The 27,301-nt window shown below is 34.1% G+C and overlaps 1 protein-coding gene across 1 annotated transcript in view; it reads right to left on the minus strand.

The window, feature by feature from the left end:
• Positions 1–532: 532 nt before the first annotated feature.
• The window catches only part of ZDHHC11 (zinc finger DHHC-type containing 11), a 49,272-nt gene continuing 22,503 nt past the window's right edge, over positions 533–27,301 (minus strand). Inside the window, exons 3-6 of the mRNA XM_051973413.1 lie at positions 25,851–26,029; positions 22,398–22,499; positions 11,343–11,467; positions 533–693 (exon numbers count right to left, since the gene is read on the minus strand). Coding sequence (XP_051829373.1) covers positions 533–693; positions 11,343–11,467; positions 22,398–22,499; positions 25,851–26,029 — 567 coding nt within the window. The remainder of the gene's footprint in view (positions 694–11,342; positions 11,468–22,397; positions 22,500–25,850; positions 26,030–27,301) is intronic.

Below are 27,301 nucleotides of genomic sequence, written 5' to 3' on the forward strand. Positions count from 1 at the left end.
AGAGAGAACTATGGGAAATGTGGATCATAACCTAGCATTTTCACTCTTTTGTTATTGTTTGCTTGCATTTTTGTTTTCCTTCTCAGTTTTTTTCTTCTTTCCAGATCCAATTTTTCTAGTTCAGCAAGATAACTATATAAATATGTATACATATATTGTATTTAACATATACTTTAACATATTTAACATGTATGGACTATCTGCCATCTAGGGGGAAGAGGGAAGGGGAAGGAGGAGAAAATTTGGAACAGAAGGTTTTGCAAGGGTCAATGTTGAAAAATTACTCATGCATATGTTTTGTAAATAAAAAGCTATAATAAAAAATAAAAGAAAAAAAATAAAAATAATAATGTATGTTATAAATGCATTTCTATCTTTACATAGATTTCTATGTATTTCTAATTATATAAGTGGATCTATATATTTTGAGATACTTGTGGGGAAAAAGGTGAAGAATGGTAGAGATTTTATAATAGGGCAGGGATGGCAGCAAAGCAGTCTATAATACTAATAACACCTTTGGTTTAAGAAATTACATACTTAGGTAGAGGTGGAACAGTAGTAAATGTCCGAGAAGCAGGAGGCTCACAAAGTTTAGCAACAAAGTGATCACAGCTAAAGACAGAAGCACAAGGGATGATATTGGCACTGCATACAGAGGGAGGAACGCCAGCCATACATTTGCAGGGTAATCTAATAAAGAAAATGAAAAAAAGGCAGAGGTCAAATTTATCTCCTTAAGAGTCAAACCACATTGGACAGAATTTCTAATAAAGAACCAAAGACCACTGAAACCAGTCCCTGGGATCAAGATTTATTTCCTCCATCTTCTCCTTTCCTAAAAAGGTTGTGCTCATATAAAAATCTTACACCAAATCTCAGTTATTAATAATATTTGTAGACTTTTTATACACTTAAAATTGAAAAATTCTTAAGATCCCACCCGCTCCAAAGATCTTTACTGGATAGCTTGATAAAATAATACTGAAAGTAACTTGCTTTTGTGTAGTACTTGAAGGTTTGCAAAATACTGTGAAAGAAAAATTATGTCTTTTTTCAGCCTTGCCTATATTCCTGAAGCATCCCCAAATATCCTCTCTCTTACCCCTCCCCCTTAAAGTGATATGTGTATATCATTGATATATTTACTCTCTCTAGCACTATATTCCAAGTTTCAACTTTTACCCTCTGTGGGCTATTTATTAGTTTATGTCAATGCCTTGACTTAGGCTATGTCTACATTGCAGGGGCAATATCTGTAAATTATGTGTATTTAAATTATTCTGCTTTCTGGATTTTACAAAATCTTTCTTTTTTTGTACTCATATTGCATTCATTTGAGTAGTTGATTAACAAATTATTTTGGGATGATAATGTTGATTATTTGTTTATATTAAAGAAAAAATTAGCAAGAAGGTTTTATAGGTATGTATGGGTCAATACTGAGTTTTATGGATCAGTACTGAATATTAGCTTCAGAATTTAAGATTTAGGTTTTAGGAGCAGCTAGGTGGTGCAGGGGATAGAGCACTAACCCTGAAGTCAGGAAGACCTGAGTTCAAAGCTGTCATCAGATACTTAACACTTCCTAGCTGTGTGACCCTGGGCAAATCACTTACACCCAATTGCCTCAGGAAAAAAAAAAAAAAAAAGAACAAAGATTTAAGTTTTGATAGAAATGATAAAGAAAAGAATATTCAAGCATAAATTGTTGTCTATAAATATTTATCTAAAAAGAAAATAAAATGTTTTATCCTTGCATCATTTTCAAAAGTTAATGCCCTTTCAGATTCAGATTTTATTTGTCCTCTGTACATAGCATGTATTTATAATGTTGTCTCCTCCATTGAATGTTAAATTTCTTAAAACCAGGAGCCATGTTTTTGCTTTTCCTTGTATCCCTAGCACTTAGCACAGTCCCTATACACTGTATTGAATTTAACAATAAACATAATATAACATACAATAATAAATAAATACTCAATAAAAATAATAAATACTGTTAATTAATGTCAACAAATAATCTGGGCTTTCAAGACAGGAATCGAAATGTTACAGCTGTATTTTATGAGTAATACCTGGCTATACTAGACTCCAATTTCAAGTAACATGGTTTGGAATTTTGTTTATTGTTTTTTGTTTGTTTGCTGTAAATGCACTTAACTAATTGAATTTTGAAAACCACTGGCCTAGATCCCTAAAGAAAGATGCCTGTATTATATCAAGAAATGGTAAACTCTTAAATTATCTGTCACAGTAATTTTAAATCTGGAATCTGTGAACTTATTTTTTAAAAATAGTTTTTGATAATTGCTTTATATAAGGATTTCTATGTGTTTTTGGTGCAGTTAAATATGATTCTGAGAAGAAACCCAAAGGATCAAAACAAGGTTAAGATCCCCTGATCTTTAAAATCTGTATACCTTATATGGCTATAGAATGGAAAAATCTACATTATATAGTGAGAAGATGAAAAATCTCCTTATTTTTAAAAAATGCTGATGAGTGTATCTGCCAGTTAAACAGCACAAAATGAGGATTTGCTTTGAAAATAGCAACATACTTCACTCTGATCATAATGGCCTCTGCCTACTTTTGTTCAGTGTCAACCTGGACTGTATTTAAACTTGTTTTAATAAAAGAGATTACTTTTTGTGAATGTAGAGAGTGAATTACATTATTTGGGTTACTCTTTTTTCTGTGTGATACAAAAAACTTTAATTCTTTTTTATTTTACATCCCATTGAGTTTAAACAAGAGCTCTAGAAAAGAGGCAAGACAGTTTACTAGAGAGTACTCAGTTAGAGAAGAAGCAGAAGCGATTATGAGACATGAAGAATTAACATTCTGGGTAGTTAGATCCTGGGCTGGAATGAGAAGATAAAGGGAAAAAACTCTACAAAAGTGAGAAGCACCTAGAAGCTGAATTTTGATAGGTGAATGCTTATAGACAACAGCATAGGGTACCTCCTAATTAGTACAAAGCCTTGGGACTCTGGCAGGAATCTACTAATTCAAGTGAATCAAATTCACTTGAACATTTAAAAAAAAGTCAAAGCCTAGAGAGAAAAAAGAAAGGAGGACTCAAGAGAGAAAGGTGGATCCAACTTTAGCAAAGTTGCAAGATACAAAATAAACCCATATAAATCATCAGCATTTTTATACATCACTAACAAAATCCAACAGCAAGAGATACAAAGAGAAATTCCATTTAAAGTAATTATTGATAGTATACAATATTTGGGCCTCTATCTGCCAAGGGAAAGTCAGAAACTATATGAGCAAAACTACAAAACACTTTTCCACACAAATAAAGTCAGATCTAAATAATTGGAAAAATATTAAGTGCTCTTGGATAGGCCGAGCAAATATAATAAAGATGACAATACTCCCTAAACTAATCTATTTATTTAGTGCTATACCAATCAGACTCCCAAAAAACTATTTTAATGACCTAGAAAAAATAAGAACAAAAGATCAAGACTTTCAAGGGAACTAATGAAAAAAAAAAGCAAATGAAAGTGCTTTAGCTGCACTTGATCTAAAACTATATTATAAAGCAGCAGTCACCAAAACCATTTGGTATTGGCTAAGAAATAGACTAGTTGACCAGTGGAATAGGATAGGTTCACAGGACAAAATAATCAATAACTTTAATAATCTAGTGTTTGACAAACCCAAAGACCCCAGCTTTTGGGATAAGAATTCACTGTTTGACAAAAACTTCTGGGAAAATTGGAAATTAGTATGGCAGAAACTAGGCATTGACTCACAATAGTGTACACCAAGATAAGGTCAAAATGGGTTCATGATCTAGGCATAAAGAATGAGATTATAAATAAATTAGAAATTCATAGGATAGTTTATCTCTCAGACCTGTGGAAGAGGAAAGAATTTATGACCAAAGAAGAACTAGAGATCATTATTGATCACAAAATAGAAAATTTTGATTATATCAAATTAAAAAGCTTCTGTACAAACAAAACTAATGCAGACAAGATTAGAAGGGATACTCATATAGTATTGTTGTTGAAGTATATAATGATCTCCTGATCCTGCTCATTTCACTCATTATCAGTTCATAGTAAGTCTCTCCAAGCCTCTCTGAAATCATCCTGCTGGTCATTTCTTACAAAACAATAATATTCCATAACATTCATATACCACAATTTATTCAGCCATTCTCCAATTAATGGGCACCGATTCAATGTCCAGTTTCTGGCCACTACAAAGAGGGCTGCCACAAACATTTTTGCACATACAGGTCCCTTTCCCTTCTTTAATATATCTTTGGGATATAAGCCCAGTAGTAACACTGCTGGTTTGATAACTTTTTGAGCATAGTTCCAAACCGCTCTCCAGAATGGTTGGATCTGTTCACACCTCCACCAACAATGCATCAGTGTCCCTGTTTTCCCACATTCCCTCCAACATTTGTCATTATCTTTTCCTGTCATCTTAGCCAATCTGAGAGATGTGTAGTGGTATCTCAGAGTTGTCTTAATTTGCATTTCTCTGATCAATAATGATTTGGAGCACCTTTTCATGTGGGTAGAAATAGTTTCAATTTCATCATCTGAAAATTGTCTGTTCATATCCTTTGACTATTTATCAATTGGAGAATGGCTTGATTTCTGATAAATTTGAGTCAATTCTCTATATATTTTGGAAATGAGGCCTTTATCAGAACCTTTAACTGTAAAGATGTTTTTCCTGAACTTCAATTTTTTTTATAAAATGAGGGGATTGGATTTAATGGGCTCTAACTTTTTTAGCTCTCAAGATACGATCCTATGATAAATTAGTCAACAATTGATACTGATATAGGTGTCATAATGCTATGAAGCCAAAGAAGCTAATCTTGGGATGGCTTTCATTAAGAGAGGCATAATAACAAGAGCAATAGTTTAAATACCTATAGAATTCCTGACTTTGTCAGAGTTTTATGTACCAATCTAGCAGCTCAGTTTATTTTAGAAAGGATGTTTTACATGATTACATATATATAACCTATATTATTTACCATCTTAGAGAGAGGAGAGGGAAAGGAAAAAGGGTTAGAATTTGGAACTCAAAACTTTAAAAAGTGTTAAAACATGTTTTTACATGTAATTAGTGGGGGGAAATTTTTTTTTAAAGAAAGGACAATTATAAATTGAGAGATTTTAGAGAAGAGTTACGTATATGATGAAAAGACTGGAAACAATAACCATATGACAATGAGTTTGAAGGAGTTAGAAGAATTTAGTGAGAAGCTAAGGTTTAGGAGGCAACAGGAGAGCCCTTTTAAAGAATTGAAGGACTGGAATCAAAATGAGTATTAAATTTGTTCTTTTTGGCCCCAGAAGGTAGAACCAGATGCAGTAAATAGAAGATATGGAGGCATATTTAGGGCTTCCCAAAAGTGGAATGAGTTTAGTTGTAATTTAGCCTTGGGAAGAAGCAGGCTTCCCTTCCCCAGAAATGTTCAAGTAAAGGCTAGAATAACCATTAGGGAGAGACAATATTAATGATATTCTTGGTCAGCTATGAGTTGGACTTGAGATTTTTAACAATTCCTGAACTGCCTCCATGAACTGCATCCTTCAAAAGGAGAGAAGGGGATTTGAGGAGTTGCTGAATTCCAAGCTTGATTTTGACCAGTAAGGAGTCACTGAAGTTCTGAGATGAATGGGATCCTTGGGAGGAAGTAATTGCTCCAACTTAGACTTCATAGCAAGAAGGAATAGAATTCCAGACATATTTCAGTCAAATTCAACACATAGATATTTATGAAATGTTTACTAATTTTAAGGTATTATTATAGGTACTAAGGATAAAAAGATTTAAAAACTCCACAAAATTGTTTCTGCTCTTCCTCATGGAGTTTAAGGAGAGAATATTAATAAGTGGGAGAAGATAATATGGCATGAACCCCGGATTTGAGAAGAGCACCTTTTAATGATTTTGGAGAAAGTATAGCTAAGAGTCTCATAAAAAGTCTTCAAAGAAATCAGTTTAAGAGAGATTGGATGCTGTCTATTTAGCCAGATGAATGTAAGCCTTTGCTATATGAAAGAAAGCGAGAGACTTTCTAAATAGGCTAATGTGGGCATAGAGAATAATCATTCAACTTAAGATTTTTAAAGATATGGATATGGAAGATGAAAACAAGGGCAAACAATTCAGAATACACATGAATAGCATGTGAGAATGGCATCAGGAGAAATAAAGGTTCAGAAAAAATATGATATTAGAGGTCAGAGGCAACAAAAGTATTTTGGATAAAGCTCAATCTGGGGCAAGAGGAAGAGCAAAGATGGTATAAAGATGCTGATATGATGATAGAATTTAAAACTATTCCCATTTTAATTTTGCTTCTGTTTTCTTTTAGGGGAAAAAATCTTAAAACAGGGATGAACAAGATAAAAATGAGATGAATAGGAAATGATATCCAAAGAAAGTGAGGAAATGCTAAGAGTATCTATCTGCCTTCCATAGTTTCAAGTCACTACTCAAGATGAAGTGCATCTTAGGGTACTGAGAAACTTTATTGATTGTGGAGCTGCAGTTAGTGATTTTTGGAAGATCATAGAGAACAGGACAGAGGATGCATAACTTTTGAAAGTAATTGCTCCTATTAAAAAGAAAAAGGAAAAAGGACAAAATCTGTAAGGAAGATTTCCTTGTATCAGTTCCAAAAAGAAGTCCTTTGCAACTCCTCTACAACTTACAATAAATGAGCTTATGCTTTTTGAAGAAATTTAAATTGTAACCTCCTCCTCTATTAAGGATTAGCAGAGTATCTTTCTTTTGAAGGCAGATAAATTATTGAACTACCCTGAAAAAGGATGGCAGAATAATACCTAAATCATAGTCATAGACATGTTAACAGAATGTGCTTGGGTTTGTTTTCATTTGTTTTTGTGATCATTGGCTATACCAGTTGGCAAACCAGATTCCTAAAAAATAACTACTTCATAAACGGCCTCAAATAATTGTGTTAGAAGATGATAGTTTGATGTATTCCAATCAACAGAGAAGCAACAGAACCTCCCATCTGGAATTTATCAAACTCTGAAAGAAAAATGAGAATGTGTGGGTGGTCAGTCCTCTGCTTCAGAAATGAACTTAGCACTTGAGGGTCAGTCATCCTGACCAAAGGATCAAGGCAATGGGTGTTTACATAGCAGTAGCCAAGGAGACTGGGTTAAAGAGCAGAGTGGGGAAGAAAGACTGCACCACAATATCTGTTGGCATTCAAGATGCTGTATGCTTCTTGCTTCCTTTCCCCACACTCAGGCAACGTTGGGAACATAATCTTCAAACATAGTCCCTGTGGATTTGTGGCCTGTAGTATATTTATTGGAATAATTAATGAAGCAACACTAGTTTTCAAAGTATAAACAGGTAGATGTTGCTTTACTCAAGATTTGGTTTTGACTCTGAGGCTTACTCTAGCGGGTATTATGTTCCTCAGGAGAGAATAAATTAGATTTCATTAGTAAAGAAAATTTCTAAGAGAGGAAGCTCCCTCTGGTCAAAGAAGATTGCTACCTTCTCTTTATAGTCTCAAAGAGCTACCTAGATCACTAGATTAACTGTCTTGCTCAGGGTCACATAACTTGGATGTGTCTGACACATACACAGAGACTAATTAATGCTTCATTATTGTGTCAGGTGAGCAGAGTTTTCATGAATGAGCTAGCTATCCATTGACTATACCAGTTGACTCTAGATTACTTAAGTTATAGCCAAGCAGCCTGTTTTGATTTGAAGGGAAAATGGAATATCCAAGGGACATTCATAGGATCTGAGTTAGAAGAAACCTAAAATCCTCTTTTAACAATATCCTTGACAACTCCCAGTGACTTCTCTAGCTTCCTTTAAGTCCTTACTAAAATCCTTTCTCTTAGTAGAAGGCTTTCCTAATTCTTCTTAATTCTAATGTTTCCTGTCCATTAGTTATTCAGTATTTATCATATATATGTCTGTGTGTACATACACATATTTATAAAACATACATAATATGTTTTGTAAATATTTGTTTGCATGTTATTTCTCTCATTAGAGTGTAAGCTTCTTAAAATCAGGAGCTATTCTTTTGCCTTTTTTTGTATTCCCGATGCTTAGCATCATTAGATAGTTAACAAATGTTTATTGATTGATCAATAGATTAAAGACTTCAACTGATAGGGAGTCCACTACAAGCTGAGGCAGCCCATTGGACTTATGATTAGATATAATGGCTAGAAAAATTATCCTTTTATCAAACCATAATCAGACTCTACAATTTGCAGCATCCCAAGGTCACAAGATTTAGATTTAGCTTGAAAAAACTATAGGGATGATCTAGTCCAATCCTACCCCTTGACAAATGAACAAAATGAGGTTTGGAGAAGTAGAGAGATTTACTGAACATTAGAGAAGTGGAAATGTCTGAATAGGATTTGTCCAGTCTAGCCTCTTTGACTCAATATATAGTGCTCTTTCCACTGAACACAATTCTGCTTACCCCTTGTCCCTAGCTCTGACTTCTGAAGCCACTCACAACAAGACTTATCCCTTTCCTTATGAGAGACCTTCAAATACTTAAAAGCAGTTACCATGTCTTCTGTGTACAGCTTCTACTGAATTAGTTGAATTTGCCTCTCAATTTGCTTAAAACTCTTCCTGTAATAATGTAGGGAACCACCAATATAGATTGTAACTTGCTTTAACATAGTAATCATGCCTTCTACTTCTATGAATCCTCATTCTTACCAGTGTATATAGACCAAGTAGATATTCTAGGAGCAATTTTTTTTTTCAGATAGACATAGCATAGTTCAAAATATTTTGTGTAAAAGCAGAAAACCATTTTTGGCAGGATATCTTCCATAAAAAATGTCAAAAGAATCCACAAAAAGTAATTTTTTTTTCATAATCCATTACCCTTAACTCCATAAGTAATTGGTTTGGGTACTTCATTAAGATAAGGAATCAATTGAAACAGCTTTAAAAGTAGATAAGGTGATAAAACAGCCACGGTGTTTGGTTTAACTGTTCTGGAAAATACTTCGGAATTCAGCAAGAAAAGTTAGAGAGTAAATTGCTTATGCTCTTTAACCCAGAGATTCTACCACTGGGACTATTTTCCAAGGAGGTTATTGATAGCAAGAAAAGGCTCAGATTTAAAAAACAAATGAGCAAACTAAAAACTTCAGTGCAGCCTTATTTGTGATAAGAAGAAAAACAAAAAAACCTAAAGACAAGATATGTGCCAAATAACCAGGTAATGGATAAACAAATTAGATGAATATAATGGAACTGAGTGTGTGTGTGTGTGTGTGTGTGTGTGTGTGTGTAGGGCAAACTTTCTGAAAGGGTTAGGACTTTTATTGGGAATTCTTCTTAAGTAAAAACAAAATCTCTCAACCAATTGGCAAAAATAAAAGTAATTTAGGAAAGACAGACCAAAATGGAAGAATGGCTCTTTATCACCTTGGTAGAACTATGCTACTAAGAATGCTGAAATGGATAATAGAACATCTCTTTAGTGTTTAGGGGTTTCTCTGGCTATGTGACTCTGTTGGTTTTGGAGTTTAATGTCCATTAGAACATCCATATATTTTTCATCTGAATTATTTATCTAATCACTGTCTTGTGATTGGAAAAATGATTTTTTAGAAAATCCAAGAAATTGTCAGCAGGATGATTTTAGAGAGGCTTGGAGAGACTTACATGAACTGATGCTAAGTGAAATGATCAGAACCAGGAAGATCATTGTACATGGCAACAGCAATATTATACAATGATCAATTCTGATGGATGTGGCTCTTTCCAACAATGAGATGATTGAAGCCAGTTCCAATGATCTTGTGATGAAGAGAGCCATCTACTCCCAGAGAGAGGACTGTGGGAACTGAGTGTGGATCACAATAAAGCATTCTCATTCTTTTTGTTGTTTGCTTGCATTTTATTTATCATTTTTTCTTTTTGATCTGATTTTTCTTGTGCAGCAAGATATTGTATAAATATATTTACATATATTGGATTTAACATATTTTAAGATGTTATAATATGTATAACATTTATTGGATTACTTGTCATCTAGGGGAGGGGATAGGGGAAAGGAGGAAAAATTTGGAGCACAAGGTTTTGCAAGGGTCAATATTGAAAAATTATCCATGTATATGTCATGAAAATAAAAAAGCTTTAATAAAAAAATCCAAGTGTAGGACTTCATATTTATTGCTATTAAATTTCCTCTTATATTCAGTCTATCGTTCTAGGCTATTGAGATCGTTTTGGATCTTGGATCTCTTTGTTATCTATGATATAGGTCAGCAGGTTAAGCTTGGCCATCTAGACATTTTTAGGTTCTAGTTGTATTTGTAGGTGTTCTCTCCATCATTTTACTTGTGGAAGGATTTAAAATTCTTTTTCTCACTCCCATCCCTACTGCTAGCTTATAAGTTTTTCAAATAAAGTCAGAAATAATAGGATACACAATATATCTCTGTCTCTGGCTGGCTGTCTGTCTGTCTCTCTCTGTATTTATATTTATCTATACAACCTTCCTTTTTTGCATTCAAATCACTGAGATGGCTCTCTGTGCAGTAGAAAGTATATATTGGGGAACGAAAGTTACAGTAATATGTATTTTTTAAAAGAAGGATTGCAAAAAAAAATGCTGTTCTTTTATTGTTCTTTTAGGGATACTGTCTCAGGAACAAATCTTTCTGGTAAGAAAGATTTGAATATACTTACTCTTCTTTCAAAGGCCTATGAATTTCAGAACTGTTATGTGCTAATAATTAGGCTTTGTTCTTAAACTAAATGTAGGTTTTTTTTTTTTAGCATTTCTATAGAAGAAATAAACTGCTGAGACAAAAAGAATGATGGGAATAAAATGTTCCATTCCTATATGATCTATGGAATGATAATATCCTATTAAAGCTCTGTTCCTTTTGAGATGGTCAAAAAATGGATAAGATTAACCTATCACTTATCAGATCAGAGGACTTAATTTTTTAAAGCTACTTAGAAACATCACTTCACTGCAATGAAATTGCCTTTTCTCTTCATCCTTTTCTGTCTTTCTTTTTCTATCTTGTTTTTTTCTTATTTTACATTTAGTTTTAATTTTAAAAACATAAAGAATTAAAGTCAGTATCAACAGCATCCTGCTGCAGAATAAAAATTATTTAATAAAACAAAACACTGAATACAATGCTTAGCACACAGAAATGTTATTTTAAAAAGTAGTGATATAAACCAATCACCCCTTCTTATCTGCAAAAGTTTACTGGAAAGTTTATAGATTTAACATGAAATTATCCTGTTTAAATGCAATTCTAAAAGAAAATTGAATAACATACTTTTAAACTGGGGATCTGTGCGGAGTTCCTCTGGATTCACAAAGTACTGGATGAAGATGTACAGTAGTACAAGAACGAGGAAGATGATACCAAGAACAGCAGAAGCCACGCTACTAAAGAAATACCTGGAGAAAAGAAAAAATGACAAACAGAAACTGCAAAAAAAGCCAGACTTTGTCACGAGGGTAAACATAAATACAAATAGAGTTTAACAGACAAATGCTTTGCATATTAAACACTGGGGCTAGGGAACAGAAAAATTAATACCCATCATATTTCTCCTTAACTCAGAAGGGCAAGTTTCCCATTACCTCAACTTAGGCTGTAAAAAGTGTGAACGCTTTCACCATGTTCCTGGACATTCATTCCATACCAATCACATTTTAAAAGATTCATTTTCTTTTTTTCCTTTTTTTTTTGGTTGGGCAATTGAGGTTAAGTGACTGCACAGGGTCACAGAGCTGGGAAGCATTAAGTGTCTGAGACAAGATTTGAACTTATGTCCTCCTGACTTTTAGGGGTAGTGCTTTATCCACTGTACCACCTAGCTGCTCCTAAAAGGTTCATTTTCAAGCCCAATAGCCAATTTCTGATTTTGAGCTCTGTCCCTCTATGGGCCTGACTGGCTTTTTCCTCCTCAGGTCTCTAAGAATCTATGGTATAATCTTTTATAGTAGAGTAGCCATAGTTAGTTCTATCATATATAGGAACCACAGTGCTGTTCCAACTAAGTGACTTTTGTTTTTGAACAAACTAAATGGTTTTTGGAAACAGTGGGTGAGTGTGTTCCTCTGTGTTTATGCTAAATCTAAATCTAGACTCAAGGAGGCTTTATTTTCAAATGTATTCTTTTATCAATAGAATAAAAATCATTTGACTAAAAGAGAACTCAAAAACTTCTATCTCCAAACAGGAAGCATCTCAACTCTCTTAGGTTTTGGAAGACAGTACAAGTTTTAAAGAAGATAAAGTTTTTACAGACACTCATAACAATCATATATTATCCTTATCCAATTATAATTATTATCCAATTATAATCCAATATTACATTATCCTTTATGGGGAAACACTTAAAAAGAGTGAAAACAAGCAACTACTTCTGTCCAAAATATTCTTAAAATGATTAATGGGGAAAAGGCTAATCTTAGTTGGGAGAAAAAGGAAAAAACACCTTCCCGGAAGTAGGTAGATGTTACAAAATGATGAGTTTAGTTAAATAAATCCTTTCTATATCAAGTAGCACTTTTTGCTTCCTTTTTTTTTAGGCAGAGGGTAGGAAGCCTGGAGGAGTATTAGGAGAAAGAATAGAAGCACCATATGCTAGTAATTTAGTCACTCTGGTAACCAGATCCTGATCGGAAGGTGAGGTAATAGGGAGATGCAACCTACTTCTGTCCATGTTCTTTGGGATTTAGCAACCAATAAAATAAAATTCCAAGGTCTCATTTAAAGGTACGGAATGATGAGAAAGGAATGGAAAACTGAAGCAGAAGTTTAGTAAGCAGAAAGACAGACTTCTGAAAATAAGTGATTAAGAGCTGAGCTGAGCATGGAAAAGGACTGAGGCCTGCAAATGCCCATGGTCATGATATGGGGGAGGAACAGAAGCCAGAGAAGAGGAAGAACAATATAGAGAAAGGATGCAAGAATGCAAGAAAAACTCAGGGAAGAGAAATTCAAGAACAAGTCAGTCTTCCAAAATATCAACTGTCTCAGAATAAGGAGAGTAATGTCCATAAGTGGAGCCACTGGTGATTGGTAAGAGAAAGGTACTTGGAGACCTTTGGAAATGTTGTTCTAGAAATCATGAGGATGAAAACTATGTATTGGGGGAACTTCTGGAAAAAAGATAGAAAAGTCTGCAAAGAACTCATTTGATTTTCACAGCAAACTGGTGATATAGATGCTACAGATAAGGAAATTGAAGCTCTGAGAGGTATCTGAGGAATTTGAACCTTAGACCTTCACAAGTCCCAGTCCATCCATTCTACCAAACTACAGTCCAATGCAATGGCTTCTTTGCATTGGAGGAAAAGGACGTTCTCTAAAGCAGGGTTTCTTAAACATGAATTCTTTTTGCCTAAGAAATTTTTATGTAATGCAGAGTATATATAGATATATAGAATAGCTATACAAATCAAACATTTACTGATAATGAATCATAATTTCATGATCCCAACATTCTGTTTCATGACTCCAAGTTTTAGAAGTTTTGCTCTAAAGAATTTTATTTGAGAAAACCAAGTGAGACCATTGTCCCTTAACAAAGGATAATTGTTCTTTGCTCCCCAAATTCAGAATCAGTAGGGGTGATGGGGACAGCAACACAATTGACACTGTTGGAAAGAATCTTCTCTTATAGCTGTATGAGTCATATGGAATATGCTGATGCTTGGACTATTTTGCATCAATTATTTCTCAAACTTAGCCGTTTGCTATGAAACAATAAAATTGCCCGACCATCAGTTATTACCATTGTCCCTGGTAGGTCAGAAGTCAATGGCTCCTTGAGTATAGGGTTGCAGAGAAGATATACAATTTAATCCAATCCCCTTCAGACACCAGAAGCAGATATGGCTTCTGAAGAGGCCTGGGCTGCTCACGTAGGAAAAAATATAGGAAGATATATAAACTCCATCTTATGGCAATCTATGGTAACTACAAGTATGTGACTACAGTGAATGCTGCAACTATAATCAATATATCCTTCCATATGTCATTAAATATACTATCAAATTAGGAGTGTTTGAAGGAACTAGACATTTTTAACTTAAAGAAGATATGGTGAGGTAGATAAAAGAATGATGCTTGTCTCCATTTGAAAGGTTTTTCATGTAATAGAAGAATTGGACTTTGGGAGACAGAATTAAGACCAATAGATGGAAAAGTCAAGGAATCAGATTTTGGTTCAATATAAAGGAACACTAACAAATAGGATACTCTACAGATGTAATGAGTAGACTCAGGAAGCAGCGTTCCATGTCAGGAAATGGATGGGTGTCTTTTAAAATGTTGGAACAGAAGTCCATGAATGATTTGCATAGGGATTAGATTAGATGCCCTCTGAAATCCTGTCCCAAGTCAGTGATTCTATGATGTTAAAAAGAAATGAAGAAAAGAGTAAGTCTGGAAAATCAGTCCATGTGGCTTATGATTTGAAAAGGAAAGAAGATCAGCAAGCTGTGGGGTAAGATAATGTCAAAAAAGAGGAGAGATAACCACACTCATTTTATCTCCAAAGAAGGAAAGTTGTTATCCTGGGGCAGCTAAATGGTGCAGTAGATAGAGCACTGGGCCTTGAGTATGGAAGACATTTCCTGAGTTAAAATATGGCCTCAGACACTTCCTGTGTGACCTTGGGCAAATCACTTAGCTCTCAGTGTCCTTAATAGTATCTCAGTTTCCTCAATTGTAAAACGAGCTGGAAAGAAAATGGCAAACCATTCTAGTATCTCCACCAAGAAAACCCCAAATTAGGTTAGGAAGAGTCATATACAATTGAAAAATGATTGAACAGCATACTAAAAATTAACACATTTTCTAGATCTTTAAAAATGAGAAAAATGTGCCCCCACTGTAATAATCATGATGTTGAACCCCAACAAAATGTTAGAGTGGGCTATTAAACAGAAAGAAAAAAAGCAGAAATTACTAAATTCTAGCATGGGTTTACTAAAAACAAATCTTGTCAAATTAGCTTCTTTTCCTTTCATTGTGGTACTTCTAGAATGGTACTTTGAGGGGGCAGCTTCACATATAATATGGCTTGATTATGACTGCATTGACCAGGGTTTCAATGAATCATTAGACCTGAAGTAGAAAAGGACTTCAGTGGTCACCTAGTTCAACCTCCTACTAAATACATTAATCTTTAAAATCATCCAACCTCTTTAGTGCTACGCAGCTCAATACTTCACAAAGAAACCTATTCTATTTTTGGACAGCTCTTTTAGTTAGGAAGTCTCACTTCTGCTTCTTACATTCAATCCCTAGTTTCCTTCAAAATTCTGTTCAAATACCTCCTTCTATGTGAACTCTCCAGATCCTAATTTATCTGCCATCTAACTCTTCTTTTACCCAGGTGAAACCTTCAAATTTATAGGCTTTAGATATGGAAGAGAATTTAGAGAGCATCTAGTCAATCCCCTTATTTTAAAAATAAAAAAAATAATGGTCAGACACATCGAACAACTTGCCAAGACTATAAAAAAACAAACAAACCATTTTTGTTATTATCATCATCCTTATTCAGCCTTTTTCAGTCTTCAGGACCTCATTTGGAGTTTTTTCTTGGGAAAGATAGTACCATCATTTGTCATTTCCTTCTCCATCTCATTCTATAGAGGAGGAAACTGAGGCAAACAGGGTAAAGTGACTTGCCCAGAATCAAACAGCAAGAAATTATCTGAGGCCAGATTTAAACTCAGGAAGAATAGTCTTCTTGATTTTAAGCTCAGTGCTCTATTCACTGAGCTACCTAGCTACCACAAAATTAGCAAATCATTAAAACTGAGATTAGATCTAAGGTTTTATAATTCCAAATCTTCCCACAGACCAGTCAATCCTAATATAATATGGCATCCAGAATCCTTACTATTTTAATTGCTTTCTTCTGGGTGAAATTTAGTTTGTCTATGTCCTTGTCCTTCTTAAAAGTAGGGTACTCAGAACTGGACACAATATTCCAGATGTAATCTAACCAGTGCAAATCAAGTGCCTGCATCATCTGAATTAATCTCTTACTTCTCAGTTATCTACTCTTAAGAGTAGCTGGCTGAAAATCAGAGGCTTATGTTACCCTGATTGGCCCCACTTTTACCAGATAGCAGCTACTAGAAATGCAATCATAATACCTAGGATGAAATAACCAGCTTCCAGTGAGTGTATCCTGCAAATCCAACCTATTTCTGCAATAGCCAATATCACACCCTTACATGAAGGAAGTGTGTGTCCCTACATAACCTCTATTATTCTTGCAATTCCGTAGAGACTAAAAAAATTACAAACCATTTCAGGTATAATAATTATCAAAACAGCTGAAGACTCCCTTAAATTAAAAAAACTCACTTTTTAATTTTCCTTTTATATTTCATATTTCCTAAACCATAACTTTTTTTCATTATCATTGTTTGGAATTTTATCTCCTATCCTTATTTTTTTTATCTCTCTTCATTTTGCCAAATGGACATTATCTAAAGGATTGATCTTAGAACATAGTCACAGAATTTCAGAGTTGAGAAACATTTCAAAAACCATCTAGAACAACTCAATTCATTTCTTAATAATCTCTAAGGAAATGTCAAGCTTTTGGATCATTCAAATTATTAGGAAGTTTAATCTTTATATCAAACCTAAAATTGCCATTATGCAACTTCAGTAGATTGCTTCTGATTTTGCCTTTTTCCATGTGACGATCTTTCAAGTATTTGAAAACAGCTCATATATTTCTTTTAATTTCTCTGGGCTTTTTCTATCCCTGATTCCTTCAATCATTCTTTTCATTTAATAGACTTGAAGTCTATGACCATTCTGGTTATCCTCATTTAGACAATTTCCAGCTTATCAATGTTCTTAAATTGTGGCACTAACAAAGATGGTAATGATAATAGCTAGAATACAGCTTACATAGCACTTTATACATGTTATTTCATTTGATCTTATACATTTGATTTCATTCGATCCTCATAACAACTTAGGAAGTGAGTTATTGTCATCTACATTTTAAAGATAGGGGAATGGAGGCAGAAAGAGATTAAGTGACTTGCCTAGGGCCACACAAGTAATAAGTATCTAAGACCTATGGAACTCTGATCTTCCTTACTCTAGGTCCGATACTCTTACCTACTGCAACATGAAGCATTTAACTAATTCAGAACTGAATTCAATAGCCTAGACATGGTTTGATCAAATAAGAGCATAGTGGGACATACTTTCCATCAATATATATAGCTCAAGAATGGTATTATGTTCCTTGGTTGCAACATCCCACCGTTGACTTAGATCAACTTTTATTGAACTTGCAACTAAAGCCTCCAGTAATTTTTTCAGATAATCCATAATAAACATTACTTTCACATCTTGTATTTATGAAACCAGTTTCCTGAACTTAAGAATAAGACTTTACATTTATCTATATTTAATTTCATATTATTTGATTCAGATTTGCTAGCCTGTCAAGATGCTTTTGGATTTTGCTTGTGCCACCTAATATATTTGATGTTGCTCCTAAATTTATTTCATCTATACATATTTGATAAGGATATTCTCTGCCTTTTTGTTTTAAGTTTTTAATAAAAGTGTTAAAAAGCGCAGGAGCAAATCCAAGGACACTTCCCTGGAGACTTCCTTGTAAGTAGGCATAAAGCTACCAATGTTTATTCCTTGTAACTGCCTATTCTATAAATTTAATTCATTGGATTGTGCTATTATCTAATCCACAGTTTTCTTCTTCTTTCACAAGAAGAGCAAGATATAATTTTTCAGACATATTGAGGTACGTGGCCAGTGTTAATGCAGACTAAGTTATTAATATTTTTGGCTCATCATATTACTATTTTGAACTAGAAATCTACAATCCACCTGCCCCTGGTCTTTTTTTTTTTAAATTTCTCACAAAAACTTCTCTCTTCATATTTCTTCTCTCTCATAATGATGCGGCTGGTTTTTTTTTTTTTTTTAAACCCAACAGTAGTGAGATCTTTTGGGATTCTGATTCTATAATCTGATATGTTAACTTTTATTCTCAGATTGTATCATCTACAAATTTGATAAACATGCTATCTCAGTCTTTCTTTACAACATTGGTAGAAATAATGAACATCTTTGGCATGAGGATAGCTTTTTAAGTGCTTCCTTCAAAGACTTCTTACAAGATCACTTCAACTCAAAAGAAACCAACATTGTTACTTGGAATCCTTTTGGATGAGTTCATGCTTAGAAAAGATAATCTATAAAATTTGGAAGGAGAAGAATTATAAATTTATTATTTATTATGATTGAATCTTGATTCTGTAATTAATAAAATTGTTTAGCCTTCCCAGTTTGGATACATTCAAGTCTTATTAATATACATTCTTCTTTCATTATTTCATTAATTATCATTTCATCATTACATTCAATATTCATTATTAATATACATTCATCATTCATTAAATCTGTCCATGTTTTTCTAAGATCATTGAGCTTATCATCTCTCATAGGACAGTAGTATTCCATCATGATCATATATCACAACTAATTTAGCCATTCTGCAATTTCTAATTCTTTGACACCACAAGGAGAGCGCCTACAAATACTTTAGAATAGATTCTTTTCTTTTTTCCCTAATCATCCTAGTTTTTTAGCCAATCTGATATTATAAAATGACATCTCAAGGTTGTTTTAATTTGCATTTCTCTAACAATAATGATTTAGAACATTTTTTCATACGACTATAAATTGTTTTGATTTCTTTGTCAGAAAACTACCTGTTCATATTCATTTTTAATTTGGGAATGACTCATATTCTTAAACTATCATCCAACCCAAATCTCACTATCTTACTCTTGAGTATATCAGATGCTTTGTAGAAGTCATATCTCTTTATATTTTGCTGTCCTATCAAGATTGACTATCACTATCTTTGTTGAATAGGATAGTAATAAAATTTAAATTAATTTCTTTCATTCTCTCTTGCCAAAGTTGTGAGTTTATCCCTTTCCTGTTCTTGCTTCAGACACAGATTTTTAAAAAATCAACAAAAATCTCTTCTACTTAGAATTTTTAAGGGGTCTGGTTCATTTGGGGCTTTTGGTTCCTTTATGATTATTAGAGATTAATTAAATGTTTGTATTTGTACTCAATAATTCACCTTCTCCTTCCAAATTTTGTAGGTTATCTTTTTAAAGCATGAACTCATCAAAAAGGATTCCAAGCAACCATGTTGGTTTCTTTATGTACTTTGCCCCTTCCTTTTTTCATTCCCTTGAATAGTTAGAATTTCATTTTTAAGGACTCTGCTATATTTAAACCATATTATTTTAGACTTTTAGGATCTCTAGTTAAATCATTATACTGATCTTTTCTCTTTAGTTAAATCTGTGGCTCTTTTGATTTCCAAGGCTGGTCTTTCTACCAGTGCCCTTAATTCCAACTCCTTCTTCCCTTGCATGAAAGATGGAATGGTGTAGTGGATAGAATGTGTAATCCAAGAAATGAAAATCAATAAAATTGAGTTATCAACAAAAATGCTACGATCCAGTTGTAAAATGCATAGTTCCAGAGAAATCTTTAGGGAAACTGGGATCAAAGTCCTCTCTCATATGATTTTGGACATAATTTGTTCCTAACATCTTGGTTATGATAATAGTTACAAAAACATATTGCTGAAGAATGATAAAGAGAAAGAAAGGATGAAATTCTGAGTCATCCTAAGGCTTGAATGAACAGTATTGGTTATATACTTCTCTTTGCTTTGTCACAAAGTCAGTGGTTAAGGACAGGAGATATATGGGATTGAAAGTTATAGCTCCACAACCTAAGGCAATAATAACTCTTATGGAAGAACTCAACTTGAATCTCACCTCTGACACAATATTTGACAATGGACAAATATCCCTTATACCTTAGTGTCCTCAGATAGATAAAATAACATCTAAGATAACAACTTATCTTATCTCAGATGGATAAAATAACATCTATCTATCTCTAGCAGCAGCATGGGAGAAGAGACTAGCTCAGGGTTAGGATGATAAAAATTAGAATTTCACCATGTACATTAGCTTTGTAATCTTGAATAAGTGCTCAAATAGTGACATCTGCTATGTACAATAAATTGTACAGTGGTAGAGCAAATATGGAGATGTGATTTCTCTCCTCAAGAATTTCCCTCTACCTTTCTTTTATTCCCTAGTATACAGATTTCTAGAACCAGATCCCTTTTAGTAACACATACAATGCTACGAAATTAACTTTGAGAAAAATATAAAATATTTATGATTTATCAACAAGTATCAGTAATATCTGTGAAGCTCTATCTCCTTTGAAAACTTCAAGCTTACTTTATTATCCATTGAAATATTATTGTGGAATAATTACAGCATCAAAATTATTTCATTTATTCTTTCTCCTTTCACCTTTCCATATTCAAGATACTTGTGCTCATGCCTTTATTTGTTGAATTTATCACATTCTACTTTGAATTTGTAGTTGTTTAGAGGTAACAATGGCATAAAGAGCTGATCTCAGAGCCATGAAAGCCTAGGTTCAAAATCCACTTTTGACATATATTGGGTTTATGACTAGTGAGATGTAGCATCCCTAAGACTATAGGCTGTAGCAAAGGTGTCAACCTGCACTGATAGAGGGAGTTTCCTCACTTGGGACTCCCTACAGGTCTAATCCTTAAGTCATTTATGTAAATATAGATTTTATGAGGTATCTTGAGATCAAGGATTATGGGATTCTCTTTTATCTTTTCATTCCTAACAGTGATTAGTGTAGTGCACAGTAAACACATATTAATTAATTGTATCAGATATTTCCTAAACAAATCAGAGACTCTTGCCATCAGGGACTTTAGAAAATGTCCTTGAAAGTACTAGCTGGAGTCAGGAACCCTGCATTCTATTCTTGGCTCTATTAATTGCAAGGCCTTTGGCAAGTCACTTAATTTTTTGGAAAGAAATCTTTCTTTTCCTTATCTATAGGGTAAGGAAGATGATCTTAAAATTCTAATCCTGTCACTTTACAACCCTTGGTTCTTGAAAACTATGCAAATTATGCAAATCCTACCAAGACTGAATTATTTTTATTATGGGCCCAGAAATGTCTATTGTTTCTGAACCAGTCTAGCTAAGTTTGAAAAGTCTTGTCACCAGGTCAGCTATGGAGTGAATGATTTTTAGGCCATTGTAACTTTAAAAGTGGGCAACTCAGGCAAAGGGAGGTTACAATTACAATAAGAAGGGTGTGAAATCACATTGAAGATAGGTTGGATGCATTAAGTATTCAAGTATTGTTGTCATTATGACAAACCCATTTACTTGTATCAGATGTTCAATGGCATCATCTATGCATGTGCTATAGGGTATATTAATTAGAAAAAAATAAAATAAGTATCCCTAATACTTTTCTGAAAAGTATTGCATTAAAAGACATTTTGTCAATCATTGTAGTTATATGAAACTTGGATTAGAATTACCTACAAATCAACAAGGACATTTTTTTCTTTCCCTTCTATCCCCTCAATTTTTAGGATCAAACCTGGAACAGTAGCTATACAATCAGAAGAATCAACAATCATATTTTTTTTCTCTGACATCATTTTGGTTGTTCATATAGAAATTCAAAAGCTTAGTAAGCTTCTTGTGTATTCTGGACTGGTTACTAACAGAGAATCACTGGCACTTGCAAATTCTACCATATCTTCATCCTTATAAAGGCAGTTATTCACCTGACTGATTTTTTTCATTTCTCTTCAAATTGTTTGTGCGTTGTGGAGACAAAGACACACCCTGAAAACTGCTAGTTGTCAGAGATACTAGATAATACCCTTTCTTTCTACAACTCCTTAAATTTTTCAACTCCAGGTATATAGAATATAAATTTCTGAACTTCTCCAATCCTTAGCCTATGCATGTCTGTTCTTCCTTCAAAGACTGTTTTTCCCTAAGCTAGTTACTTTAATATTATAGGCCCTATATACAATTGGTATTTGCAATTAATGTTTGTGGAAAATAATTTATTACTGGTTGAAGAGTCTAAAAAATTTGAATCAGACATTCTATGAATACAAAACCATATATAAACCATTTCATCTAGAGATAAATAGATAATCCAGAAGAAGTTGGTATAATGAGTAAATTAATCTAAGATGGGATCTCATTTTTTTCCCAGTCATGATAAGCATGATAAGCATCATAACCCATCAGGACCCACAAGTACAGGGAGAAATTGCCATACGTAAACTTTCTTGAACAGAATCAAAAGTTTAGAACTCTTATTTTCTTAATAGAATTCATTTAGTAGTCTCTAGGCATTCACACACATCTACTCCACATGACAATTATCCCTTACCAGTAGTTTCTACTTCCCACACAGTTGTTGAGCCATTTGCAGTGGTGGTCAAAATCAGCGATGCACTTATTGCAGGCACTGCAATGCTTGGCTTTCACCCCCCTGGTAAAGGGAAAAAGAGAGATGGGTGGTGTTGATCAAGTTGACTATATTCTTGCACATGTATCTTGTAAAAATGAGTTTAAAAATTACCTCATATCAACAACTAAAGAAGAACGTTTTTAAAATATGTCTCTCTTCCCTCCCTCTATCCCTGTACCTGCCTTATTTTATTAAAAAAAAAAAAAACAAAACAAAACTCCCGCACCAAGGAGTTCACAAAAGACTATTTAGCAACTATTGGCTAAGAGTCAATTTCTATTCAGTTATTTCAGTTATGTCTTACTCTCTATGATTCTATTTGGGATATTCTAATATCCTAGGATACTGGACTGATTTGCCCAGGATCACACAGTAAGTTCTGAGACCAGATTTGAACTGAGGAAGAGTAGAAGAAATGGACCATTGAAAATCCTCCCCCATCTCACAGAGGAAAAAAATAGTTCCAGAGAGGTAAAAGTGATTTGTCAATTTTATAGCTAAGGAATGAATAAACCACTGGCATACCTCAATTCTACTGCAGATATACCACAATTTCCTGATGATAGTCCTATTCTGCTACACCACCTAATAGCCCCTTAAGGGTCAGTTAGTGGCCCCCTTTGAAAAAAATTGCTTTTAGACTGGATTTCTCTTCTCCCAGGTTGAAGGGCTAGTGGCCCTTAAAGGGTCTGAGTATCCTGATGACCAATATGGAAGTTCTGACTTAGGCCATTTCACTCCTCTTCAGGTAATCTGGTGTGCCTGCCCTGCCTCCATTCTTCCAACGCTCACTATATTGTTGTGGGACTTGGTAATAGAAACCTAGTGGGCTTTAGTCCTACTCCATGCAGCTCAGAATTCTTGAGCTTATGTGATCCATTAACCCCAGCCTTCCCATTAGCAGGATTTATAGGTATGCCCTGTTTTTTTCCTTAATAGGATGTTCAATTTAGAGGAGCAGCATGAACCTGATCTTCTGCTAGAGAAGAGGAAATGTAGCTTATTCAGCACTTTACTAAGCATTTCCCTCACAATGACCCCAAAGCTGCTCAGTGCTGGTGTTATTATCCCCATTTGAATATCAGTTCATTTTTATCTAGTAATGTGAAGTCAAATCACATGTATTTCTAGTTCTGACACTTACTAGCCATAGATTAATTAAGTGGCTGGCCTAGAAAAGTCCCTTACATGATCTGGGTCTCAGAACCTCATCTGTAAAATAGAAACAATGACTGCCTACTGCACAAGCAAGCAAAGGACTTTCCTGAATACGATCCTAAGAGGCAGAGATGGTCAAGATGACCCACTGGCCATCTGGGACTTTTGACTTCAAGTACAACACACTTTCTGACATCTTTATTAGTTATCAGAAGGATGGAATATCCAGCTTCTTCAGCGTTAGCAAAGAAAATTGTTGATCAAGACTATTAAAAACATAAGGGTTCTGTATGAAAGGTCAGGACAGGGACCAAATTCAAAAGATAACATTAATAGATGACATCGTCATTACTTACATTGATATAGGACTTTAAATATGTTTTATCAGTTGACCCTCACCTGAAAAGTAAATATTCTTATTACCCCATTTTTACAAAGGTGAGGAAACTAAGCCCTAAACAGAGAGATTAAGTGATTTGCCTAGTGTCACACAGCCTTAGAATTTGAGCTCATGGTTCAAAGTCCATGTGATACCACTATATTACCTAATTGCCAGAGGTAGGCAAACTAAAACCTGTACTCTATTTTTATATTGCTAAGAACTAAGAATGGTTTTACATTTTTAACAAAAACTGTTTTATATCTACAATAAAACGATTTAAAAATATAAAAATCATTTTAAAGTTCCAGACTATATACAAAAACAGGTGGTGTGATTTAGCTCACAAAAACAGGTGGCACATTTTAGCTCATGGACAACATTTGGCCAACATATAATCTGTACAATCATATATTTAAAGATAGAATCTTACAGGCCATCTAATCCAACCCTTTATTTTACAGATGAGGAAACTGAAACCAAGAGAGATGGCTTGTCCAAAATCATTCAGGTAGTAAATGAAAGATCTGGGCTTTGAATCTTTCTTCCAATTCTGATACTGATATCCTTTCCACTAAACTATGGCAACTCCATAGTGATTATATATCAAGTAGTTGTCTCAATAATGTTTCACAAGAGCCTTAGCATGTTACAGCATATATAAAAGGCTGATGATGGTATTAAGGTCTTTGGTGGTGTTAAAAATATTAAGAAAAAAAAAGCTTCTTCCTGGAAAATGAAAGGATGTCCATCAATTGGAGAATGGTTGAGTAAATTGTGGTATATGAATGTTATGGAATATTATTGTTCTGTAAGGAATGACCAGCAGGGTGAATACAGAGAGGACTGGTGAGACTTACATGAACTGATGCTAAGTGAAATGAGCAGAACCAGGAGATCATTATATACCTCAACAACGATACTGTTTGAGGATGTATTCTGATGGAAGTGGATCTCTTCAATAAAGAGAGCTTTAATTGATCAAAGATGGACAGAAGCAGCTACACCCAGAGAAAGAACACTGGGAAATGAATATAAACTGCTTGCATTTTTGTTTTTCTTCCCGGATAATTTATACCTTCTGAATTCAATTCTCCCTGTGCAACAAGAAAACTGTTCGGTTCTGCACACATATATTGTATCTAGGATATACTGTAACCCATTCAACATGTAAAGAACTGCTTGCCATCTGGGGGAGGGGGTGGAGGGAGGGAGGGGAAAAATCGCAACAGAAGTGAATGCAAGGGATAATGCTATAAAAAATTACCTTGGCATGCGTTCTATCAATAAAAAGTTATTTAAAAAAAAGTTTCTTCTAGCTATCACAGGATATGGATACAGAAGGTCTATTCCTGGCCTGGATCCTCTATTGTCTATACCAGTACTCTAATTTTATATGGAGAATCCAAGAAAACTGGAACCTCCAATAAAGCCTTCTGACATCTTGAAGGTTGTGTTTTTGTTTTTTTTTTTTGCAACTAATATTAATCCTTATTACTACTCACTCTAACTTCTGATTGGATCTTGTTCTTTGCCCTGAATTAGCTTCATCAATCTGTCACATCATCCCCTAGAAAGTGCTAGTACATATGGTAAAACTTATGTTCAATTCCCAAGACATCAAGCCTATAAGGTTGAAAAACCTCTCTCTGTGTCTGTCTCTGTCTTCCCTTCCTTCCTTCTTCCCTCCCCACCTCCCTCTTTTTCTCTCTCCTCTTGTGGAGGTTTTGGGTGGGGTAGGTACTGTCTTTTCAGAAAGGCCCTAGGAAAAAGATGTTCTTTTTGACTTTTGTTCTGGAAGAAAATGGAAGTGGCGATGTGGCAGGATGACTTACACTGTGACTTCACATAAATGGCAGAATTGGTTCTGAATCACATGCTTATGTTTGGTCCTATCCAAGATAGGCATGATCCCGCCATAATTTTCTTTGTGCCGTACGTTTGAATCAGCTGGGTCAACTGTGACGGCAGTCATATGAACAATAAGATGAAATCCAAATAATAAGCCAATTGCCTGAGAGGGTACAAGTTAAGGAACACTGGAATAATGGAGTTAGTTATTTGTATGATTGTATATTTTAAAATATATGTCAATAAGAGATTTTTAAAAATCCATCTTTCTACTATATATGAAGTCTGGGTCCCATGCAAGGAACGGCCCACAAAGTAATAGTGAATAATCCTTTGAGCCACCTTCAGTGACCTGATCTATGTCTTGCCACTGGACCCAGATGGCTCTGGAGGAGAGAGTGAGGCAGATAACCTTGCACAGCCCTCCCTCACTTAAATCCAGTTGCACAATATGGCATCATCTTCCCGACATTATGGTCCTCTTCAAGAACGAAGAATAACAATATATATGCACATGTACGCACATACACACACACACACATATATATACAGGCATAAATACATTCACACACAAATATGTGTGTATATCACAGCAGAATGAAGAGAAATTCCATTCAAAATAACTAGAGAATGTATAAAATACTTGAATTCAGCCACCAAAACATATATAACTACAAAACATTCTTATAGTTGAATGTGACTATAAAACTCTTTTTACAGAAATAAAGACATATTAAGTGGGTGCTTAATTGCTCATGAGTGATCTTTACTGATATAATATACATGATAATTCTGTCTAAATCAGTTGACTTATTCAGTGTCATGCTAATCAAACTGCCAAAATTTTACTTTAGAGAACTAAAAAAATTAAGATTCATGTGGAGGAACTAAATTAGGTCATTATTTTCATGGAAAACAATAAAAAGATGTTGAAGAGGTCCAGTTGTACTAAATCTCAAACTACATAGCAAAGTGGTAATCATCAAAACTATTTGGCATTAGCTAATTTTTTTTTAAAAAAGAACTTGATAAATAGGAACAGATTAAGTACACAACATACACAGGTAAACTAACACAAAGATTCTAACTATTGAGACAAAAATTCACTATTCCGTAAGAACTGATAGAAAAACTGATAGAACTTAGGTTCAGATCCACTACATATTCCAAATGGATAAATGACCTCATCATAAAAGATCTTATCTAAAACAAATTACAGGAGCAAATAAGAATTTATTTTTCACAAGTATGAAAGGGAAAAATTTATGAACAGATAAGGGATAAAGATCATAATAGGAGATAAAAAGGATTGATTATACATGAAAGTAAAAAGATTTTGCACAAATAAAATCAATGTGATTAAAATTAGAAATGAAACATATAACTAGAGTAAAAATCTTTGTAGCAAGGTCTGTTATCTAAGATATATAAGGAA

This window comes from Antechinus flavipes, chromosome 1 (assembly GCF_016432865.1).
Source record: "Antechinus flavipes isolate AdamAnt ecotype Samford, QLD, Australia chromosome 1, AdamAnt_v2, whole genome shotgun sequence".
Taxonomy (NCBI): Eukaryota; Metazoa; Chordata; class Mammalia; order Dasyuromorphia; family Dasyuridae; genus Antechinus; species Antechinus flavipes.